The sequence below is a fragment of the Apis laboriosa genome, unplaced genomic scaffold (genome assembly GCF_014066325.1).
Source record: "Apis laboriosa isolate Shangri-la unplaced genomic scaffold, ASM1406632v1 scaffold1321_cov151, whole genome shotgun sequence".
Taxonomy (NCBI): Eukaryota; Metazoa; Arthropoda; class Insecta; order Hymenoptera; family Apidae; genus Apis; species Apis laboriosa.
The window spans coordinates 28,740-38,012 of NW_025221248.1; the positions used below are offsets into that span (position 1 = coordinate 28,740).

General features: G+C 20.7%; 3 protein-coding genes across 5 annotated transcripts; 1 reads left to right on the forward strand and 2 right to left on the reverse strand.

Annotated features, from left to right (window-relative positions):
* Positions 1–1,271: 1,271 nt before the first annotated feature.
* On the reverse strand, positions 1,272–3,353 carry LOC122720799 (cdc42 homolog). 3 transcript variants are annotated; one of them, XM_043947776.1, is made up of 5 exons: positions 3,090–3,246; positions 2,555–2,757; positions 2,075–2,184; positions 1,811–2,008; positions 1,272–1,695 (listed from the first exon to the last, which is right to left on the reverse strand). In XM_043947776.1, exons 2-5 carry the CDS (start codon positions 2,730–2,732, stop codon positions 1,690–1,692), a joined length of 492 nt encoding a protein of 163 aa, XP_043803711.1. In that variant the 5' UTR covers positions 2,733–2,757; positions 3,090–3,246; the 3' UTR covers positions 1,272–1,689. The 3 variants fall into 3 exon arrangements, with proteins under 3 accessions (XP_043803711.1, XP_043803710.1, XP_043803709.1); XM_043947775.1 differs by lacking the exon at positions 3,090–3,246 and adding an exon at positions 3,297–3,353 and having other exon boundaries at positions 1,277–1,699; XM_043947774.1 differs by having other exon boundaries at positions 1,277–1,699; positions 3,090–3,235.
* Positions 3,354–4,103: 750 nt separating this feature from the next.
* LOC122720811 (peptidyl-prolyl cis-trans isomerase) lies at positions 4,104–4,830 on the forward strand. The gene has a single exon (XM_043947802.1). The coding sequence runs from the start codon at positions 4,264–4,266 to the stop codon at positions 4,756–4,758; it is 495 nt and encodes a 164-aa protein (XP_043803737.1). The 5' UTR covers positions 4,104–4,263; the 3' UTR covers positions 4,759–4,830.
* A 723-nt stretch (positions 4,831–5,553) lies between these two features.
* Positions 5,554–8,790, reverse strand: LOC122720683 (sodium/potassium/calcium exchanger 4-like). Its single transcript, XM_043947520.1, has 8 exons — positions 8,532–8,790; positions 8,210–8,397; positions 7,790–7,937; positions 7,272–7,373; positions 7,110–7,163; positions 6,783–6,992; positions 6,476–6,577; positions 5,554–5,966 (listed from the first exon to the last, which is right to left on the reverse strand). The coding sequence occupies exons 1-8, from the start codon at positions 8,596–8,598 to the stop codon at positions 5,632–5,634; spliced, it is 1,206 nt and encodes a 401-aa protein (XP_043803455.1). The 5' UTR covers positions 8,599–8,790; the 3' UTR covers positions 5,554–5,631.
* Between the last annotated feature and the right edge of the window lie 483 nt (positions 8,791–9,273).

Here is a 9,273-nt window from a genome sequence, read left to right on the forward strand (position 1 = left end):
TATTAATTATATAATATCTATAGAAAAATTTGTATACAAGTTTTTTTTATTAATAAATATTAATTTCTAAATTTTTTAATGTTAATTATTTTTTTTATAAGATAATTTTTTACAGATGCAAATAATTTTATATATTTATATTATTATTAACTTATAATAATATTTCTTAATTTCTTTAGAAACAAATTATCAATTTTTTTACTAAAATTTATTGTTCTTTAAGGAATATCTAAAAGAGTCTTGGAATTTTATGAAATTTGAGGTTTGATCAGTGTCGTAAGAGTTATATAGCACTTTGAGATGAAATAGTCTAGTGAGGAGTTTAAGGTGCGGCGAAGGAACGTGGAATGTTGCAATGGAAATTTATTGCAGTATTAGTAAATAGATAGATTGATCAAATTTGTGTGCAATATTAATAGTTTATCTATTAATTTTTTTTTCTTTGATTAAATGATTTTGTAAATTAAAAAATCATAGCATAAAATATGATATAAAATAAATAAACTATATTATTGTATAATAATTTTTCTCATCTGCCATCTATAGATCTTTCATTAATTTTATAAGATAATTTCAATTGTGGATGTTGATTATTCTTTCTGTGAAGAAAACGAAAATGGAAAATAAATGTTCGTTCGGAATAACTAACGTAGAAGGCTAAATTTACGCACGTGCACGGAAAAGATCAACGAGGAATTAGTCTAAAACTCGATGTTTTATTGGTATGGTGTTCTTGAAACATATCCAAAGAGGTTGTCGACCTCGAAAGGGATGGACGCAACGGTTTCTTAAGAATTTTTTATTTTGCCTCATTCTAATGAAACTTGTTTAAAATCAACATATATCTAAATATATATTATCAGTTTTGCAGAATAATAAATGCTTAAAATTAAACAATGTTGGATAAAATATGCTTTTGTTTAACTCTTTTTATTTTTGATATTACCTTTGTAATATGTATTATTTACTACATTATTTAACTATTTATTATCATTTATTAATCTAATAATAACTAAATAATAATTAAAAATTACAATTAAGTTAAAAATTAATAAGAAAAAATTAATAAAAGAAAATAAAAAAATTTAACCAATAATAAAATTATTAATTATCGATATCATATTTTTTTTATGTTAATGAATATTAAATTAAATTCAAAAATTTTGTGATATATTTTGCACATAATAAATAAAATAAATAAAATAAAATAAATAAATTAAAATACAATACAATATAATATAATATAAAACATTTAACATTTATTGTATTATATACATATTGTATATATACATATACATTGTATATATACATATATATATATATATATTGTATTTATATATTTATACATATGTATATACTTACACGTGCACATGTAAACACGTAATGTACGTGTATATAATGTGTGCATATCTTTTATATATAAAATGTTTGTTTTTATTTTTTTGCGAATCGAGCGTATGCCGAGTGAGACGAAAATGAAAGATAGATCGTACCAATAATCAGACGAACTATCGTTAATCGAAGTATTTTCGTATGCACTGTATGACAAACTCACACAGTCATTGTTCGAACAATGCTAATAGACTTTAAAAACGATGTTAAAAGCTCTCTACAAAACAATACATCGTCTTCTTCTAACTGGTTCTGGAGGTTCTAATGCTGCTAAAATTGCTTCGTCGAATACATTTTTTAAACCTTTCTAAAAAAGTAAAAAAATAATAATATATAGGAAACATATAATATTAAGAAAATATTTAAAAAATAACTATAAAGAATACAGTATTTTTTGAGATTACAAACACAGCCATACTTGTGTAAGAGCACTACATTCCACATATTTTACTGCTTTGAGTTCCTTGGCGAGTTTTTCACCTTGTTCAGCCGATATAGGTTTTTGTTTATTTTTTGCAAGTTTTTCAATAGTTGCTGCATCATCTCTTAAATCAATCTGAGTACCAACTAGCAAAAATGGAGTCTTTTGGCAATGATGAGTTATTTCTGGAACCCACTGATGAAAGATTTCTGAGTTGAAAAATTATTTTTGTAAATAGAAATAACAAATATATATACATACCTTTTCCTTAACATTTTCAAAAGATGATGGAGATACAACCGAAAAACAAACAAGAAATACGTCAGTTTGAGGATAACTCAAAGGACGTAATCGGTCATAATCTTCTTGACCTTTAAATGAATTATTAATATTTAATATAATATTTTAATTGTATATATATATATATATATATAGATATATAATTAAAAATAATATAATATAATTAAAACATAAAATATGTAAATATAATAAATGATTATATAATTGACATAAATTTATCAAGATTACATTAATAATTAATAAAATCTTTTAAAGAAATAAATACAGAAATATAAGTTCTGATTAAAAAGAAATTACTTCATTTAATAAAATAAATGCTATATGATATTTTTAACAATATCTATCAATATATTATATCTATCAATATATCATATTTATTTTTATAAATGATTTTTTTTCTAATCTAATAAACTATAAACTTAATAAATATATGACATTTACCTGCTGTATCAAATAATCCTAAAGTATATGGTTCACCACCAATCATAACAGTTACAGCGTAATTGTCGAATACTGTTGGAACATATTCGGATGGAAACTTATTGGTAGTATATGAAATCAACAGACATGTTTTACCTACTGCACCATCTCCAACTACAACGCATTTAATAGTCTGCATTTTTTTTTATTTCCTTCGAATATTCCTGTGCAGAAAAAAAATATAACATGCTACTAAAAGTATACATGTGTTTTGTACATAAACTTTCTTATATAAGTATTGATATCAATCAACAATATAAAATTATGTTTTATAATATTTGATTTAATTCAATATAATTAAATTTTATCATTTTTTGTCATGTTCCATTATATTCCGTCATGTCCAATTATGTTCCTTAATGTATATTTTATTAAATAAATGGAAATATACTTTGAATTTCAAAGGCTACATTTGTCAAGCAAATAAAAAAAAAATATTTATACAATAAATGAAAAAAATAACGATCGTTAATATTCAATAAGTCAATGTAATTACAGAGATAGATTTGTGATGAAATAATTGTTTTTCAGATCGCCATTTTTGGTATTTTGTCAAATCTATCGGCTTCTATTTCGATAAATTATTATTCGAATGTATAATCAAATATATTCAATGATATGTTTCATAATTTAATCCATAATAAAATGTAAATTACATTTAAAAAAAGAGAAAATATACATAAAATTTGACTAAAACACTCACAAGTAACTGGGCGTCGACAACACACTTTACTGTCACAAATTTTTCAAACAAATATAGAAAGCCAACGATCAACGATTCATTATTTCGAAGACATAGAGTCAACTGCCATCTAGGATATTTTATCCTACTAAAAATGAGTTATTTTTGCAGTTTCATCGATACTATATAATTTATTATGATAATGTATTAAAAATAATTCTATTTATCGATTAATTTATTTTATTCAAATTAAAAAAATAAATAAAGAATAATATAAAATATTTAAAAAATATAATTTATATATTATGGTTAAAAATTTATAAAATATTTTTATTATTCAAAGTCTCTTTTTAATATTAATTTATGATTTATATATTTGCATTAAATATTAAAATATAATATATATATAGTATATAGTATATATAAATTAAGCTATTTTATGTATTATAAATAATATATATAATATAAATAATATATTTTTGAAATTTGATTAAAATAAATTATTGGACATTAACAACATATTCTACTATCACAAATGTTTCAATATAGAAAGCCAACGATCAATGATTCAATATTTCAATATTTTGAAGATAGAATCAATATATATAGATAATATATATAGATAATATAATTTCGAAATAATGTGTAATATATACATATGTATATAAATAAATATATTAACTTACTTACATATCATAAATACAAATAGTTTATGTTTAATTTGATATAGTGTAATAATATAGATGGCGTATCGATTATATTTTATTCTTGTATTTTTTTAAATGGAATGAAGTAATCTAATTATTTTTATTTAATAATTTTATTAAGTTGAGTTGTCTTTTATGCATAATAATATAAGCATAAAATAAAAAAATTTAGAAATTTATTATTATATATAAATTTAATTAAAAGAACATACGTTTATTTAATATTGTTCATTATCTGTTATCTGTGAATATAAAGTGAAACTAAAGTGATTTTTGCGAATATGGGGTTACCTCGTGTATATTTTGATATATCGGCTGATGATAAATCATTAGGTCGTATCATAATGGAATTACGAACAGATATAGTTCCAAAAACAGCAGAAAATTTTCGCGCCCTTTGTACGGGAGAAAAAGGTTTTGGATATAAAGGAAGTATCTTCCACCGAGTAATTCCTAAATTTATGTGTCAAGGTGGAGACTTTACTAACCATAATGGCACGGGAGGAAAATCAATTTATGGAGAAAAATTTGAAGATGAAAATTTTGAATTAAAACACATTGGTCCTGGCATATTGTCCATGGCAAATTCTGGACCTAATACTAATGGTTCACAATTTTTTTTAACTACTATAAAGACTACTTGGTTAGATAATAAACATGTAGTTTTTGGTTCTGTCGTGGATGGTATGGGTGTAGTAAAAAAAATTGAAAGCTATGGTTCTCAAACTGGAAAAACTCATCAAAAAATTATGATTACTAATTGTGGTCAACTCTAAAATATTTTAGTAATATAATATATTATATATAATTTATTTATAATATATTGTATACATATATACATAACATATATAATATATGTATATATATATATATATATATTTTTCTTATTAAAATATATCTATTAAGTTTTATAAAATGAACATAATATAGAACAAGCAATAAATAGAATAATTTGTTTTATATGTGAAAATAATTGACAATATCTTATTTTCTCTCTTTGGTACATTCTTTCTGACATATTTTTTCATTCATATATTTGCATTAAAATTTGCTTCATATAAAGTACATCATTAATAACTTGTAATATGCAAATAATTGGAAAATAAAAAAATATAAAAAATGAAAAGATTATAAAAATAAGTGCATTTTTTTCATATTTCAATAAAATGTAAAAATAGTATGAATGAATTATTAAGTCAATTTTTTATATAGATATATTTATATATATCTATAATATATATATATATATATATATATATATACATAATATACATTATATATATACATAAATTTAATTCTCAAATTTTACAAATATATTTAATTATTCATACATATTTATACATATATGTATATACATATATACAAAATACATACATACATACATTTATACAACTATATGTATATATAAAATAACATATCATAGAAAAAAGAAAATTATTTGTGATGAGTATAGCACATTCATTATAGAATTGATATTAAATTCGTAATTTTCAAATATTTGAATAATTCAAATATACACTAAGTGCATATAATACATATAATATGCATTAACAAGTAACAAAAGAATTAAAGAAAGAATTCTATTTTCATATTAAAATCTAATAACAATATAACAAGTTATATTATAAATATTATAAATTATTAAAATATCAATCAATACATATAGGTAAATTAACCATGAAAAATATATTAAGTTCCAAAATAGAAGCAAATACTAAGAAAATGATATACATAATAAGACAAATTATTCCAACGGATCGTGTTAATTTAAATTTGCCAACTAAAAGAGATAAATAAAGAACAGTAAGAGTAGAAAATAATGATATGGAGCTATAAATTAGTCCTTGAGAATTAATCGTCACATAATGATTGCCAGATTCTTTCGAAAAAAGTGCTGCTTTTAAAAACCAAGGTAATCCAAGGCAAAGCAATACATCGAATACATTTGAACCAATTGAATTACTGATGCCCATAGCTCCATGTCCTAAAAATTAGAAGAATTATATGTCAATTATTAAATTTTATAAAAGATACAAAAAATTTTAATTTAAAAGTATTAAAATAAAATATTAGAATAAAAAAAATAATCATTAGTTAGGAATATCAAGAAATTTTACTTTAATTGTAAATATACATGTATAAAATTGTTGACATATATATATTAAATACAAATAATATTATACAAATAATATTAGCTATCTATAAAATGAAAAAAATTAAATAAATTTGATCATTTGCTAATAATGTCACTTGATGTATTATCGTAGCTTAGCATGTTAATATCAGGATTTTTATTCGATACTTATTTTTTGATTTTTTATTCGATATTATTTTTTATCGATTTAATAAAATAAATGATAATTATTATAAATGATAGAAGGATCATCGATCATTTTCAAATAGAAATAACTTGTTTAAATAGAAATTAATTTTAATCGATATCCCATATTAATACTATATCAAAAAATCAATATATAAAAAAAATAAAATTACCTTGATTCGCAACAATAACACTTGACACAGCCTCCGGTACACTCATTCCTGCCGCAAGAAAAGTTAATCCCATTATAGAATCGGGAATCCTAAATGTATCGCCTAAAATAATATTCATTATCACGTAATATCAAATATATATAAATATACCTACTTAATTATTTTTTTGTATTTGATGTACATTTATTATATATGCTCATATCATATTATTATATTTTTTGTAACTATTAACTATAAATATTTACTAAAAATAAAATCTGACCAATTAAATATGATGAAATTGTTTAGTAAAAATTATTATGCGTACCAATTACAGTAATGACCCATCCAACTATGTATGAAGTAGATGCTATCCATATTATGCACATAATAAAAGTAAGAGGGTACCAAGATTTTAATGTGCTTCTTCTGCAATCGGGAATTGTGATGAGAAGCACGAAATTTATAGGCCAAGTAATCAACCACCAAATTCGTTCACACTTCGATTTTGGCCAATTCGTCATATTTACAATTTCAACTAGAAAATAAAAGAAATATTTTACTGTATTTATAATTATATGTATACTATGTACATTACACTTACTATTTTATGCTTTACATATACTATGCTTTTTGTATAATCCATATTACTTACGCGATTCATCTTCTTCACTCGATTCTAATAAATTAATATCTATGTTTTTAATATCTGAAAAGATAAATGAATGATATTTTTATAAATAAAAATCAATTATATATAAGTCACAGAATTGAGTAAAAAATTAATGTAATAAAATGAGTAAAATTAATGTAATACCATTAGAAAATAAAGGAGTTTTTTCAGAAAGATTCTTATACTTTTTTCTTGTTCTTGTTGCATATTGAATAAATTGATGTATATTACGATCAAAACACATTACTGAAACGATAAAAATTCACATATAATAGAACTAGAAAAACAATCTATGCGAAAACATTTCTAAATATATATAATGTTAAATAATAATAATAGAATATAAATAGAAATAATAATAAAATATATATATATAAATATATAAATAAAAAATATATAAATATAAATAATAATATATTTATATATAAATATATAATATATATATTACATATATAAATGTTTTTTTTTAATTAAATTATTATATTAAATTATATTAGAAAAAAGTTTATATCATTATATTAATATTAGAATCTTAAAACTATTTGAATTTTTAGCATATTCTTGTACTAATTTTATTTATTGATAAAAAAAAATAATAAAAAATAATGAAGAATCAATTTAATAATATACAATTTAATAATATACATATATCATAAACTTACCTAAAATATATAAGAAATATGAGAGAACAAGAATCAATGCTTCGTACCATTCAATTCGACCATCTCGTAAAGTCAAAATTAATAAAAGGACAGTAATTGCATATGCAATAGTGTCTCGTGTTACAGGCCATGCTTCCAAGTTTAATATCTGCAAAGAAATTTACTTTAATTATTCCTTTTATTTTTTTCAATCGTTATTTCTTTATACATATATTTATATAAAAAGGTGAAACTATATTTATCTTTACTTATATACTAACATTATATACTTATGCATATTAAAATAATATTTGAAAAAAAAAATATATATATATTTTTTTTTCATTCCTTACATATATATATATATATATATTTTTCATTCCACATATTATCAATAGCATATTTCAATAGTATTTATTGATAAATAAAAAAAAATTATACCTGATTTGCAAATAAACCACAACATGCAGGTACCGCTAATATATTGAAAACTGCAGAACCAACAATCGTACCAACACCTAAATCTCCCTCTGTAATAAAAGTACCTACAATATTAATGAATAGTTCCGGACTAGAACTAGCTGTTGCCATAATCGTCGCTCCTGCAACATCTTCTGAAACGTTAATCTCTAAAAATCAAATATACATAATGATTTTAAAAATATTTCTTTTGTAATTTTTCTCCTTTTTTGACAATTAAAATTTTAAAAATTTCATTTTTCTTTCTTTTTTTTTTTTGAAATAAGAGTTATATGTTACTTACTATCGCAAATTTTTTTAATTGATGGCACAAAAAAATCATCACAAACAATAGCAAGTAACAGAAACATATAAATTGCTATTACAAAATGTATCAATATAAATCCTAATTGTCTTTGTTCTCGAGTAAGGCCATCAGATGGAAATTCTTTGATCGCTGGAGGAGTACAATTGTCTACTCTGTTTTTTCCAGGTTCAATAGTAGTTAATCCAATTTGTAATAATTTTCGAAATTCTTAAAAAAAAATAGTATATACGTCTTTCTAATAATAAATATTATATAATATGATTTAAATTTAATATAATAATAATAATGAAATATAAATTATTAAAAAAAAACTTAATGACATTTTTTGATACAAATAAAATATAAAAAATAAAAATAAAATAAATATAAAAAATAAAAATAAAAGAAGAAAGAAATATTTGAATAGAATGTTTAAATCATATTATTTTTGATTAAATAATATATAAATTTCTCTTAAAATTCTACAAGATATATTTATATATTATTTATATATTATTTATATATTAATTTATTTATATATTAATTTATATATTATTTATATATTATAATTATATATTAATAATTTATATATTATTTATATATTAGTCTATCTTATGACACACACATACACACATATATGTAATATATAATAACATATATATTACACATATATATAATATATAATATATAGTTTATATATTATATATATATATATATATATATATATATATATATATAT

Coding starts and splice junctions, on each gene's coding strand:
- LOC122720799 (XM_043947775.1), bottom strand. CDS start 2,732: ATGCAGACTATTAAATGCGTTGTAGTTGGAGATGGTGCAGTAGGTAAA. Junction 2,185..2,554: donor AGGATTATTTGATACAGCAG/GTAAATGTCATA, acceptor ATTCATTTAAAG/GTCAAGAAGATTATGACCGA. Junction 1,700..1,810: donor AATGTAGTGCTCTTACACAA/GTATGGCTGTGT, acceptor TTACTTTTTTAG/AAAGGTTTAAAAAATGTATT.
- LOC122720811 (XM_043947802.1), top strand. CDS start 4,264: ATGGGGTTACCTCGTGTATATTTTGATATATCGGCTGATGATAAATCA.
- LOC122720683 (XM_043947520.1), bottom strand. CDS start 8,598: ATGTTTCTGTTACTTGCTATTGTTTGTGATGATTTTTTTGTGCCATCA. Junction 7,938..8,209: donor GTGGTTTATTTGCAAATCAG/GTATAATTTTTT, acceptor ATTTCTTTGCAG/ATATTAAACTTGGAAGCATG. Junction 5,967..6,475: donor TGTTATTGTTGCGAATCAAG/GTAATTTTATTT, acceptor TCTAATTTTTAG/GACATGGAGCTATGGGCATC.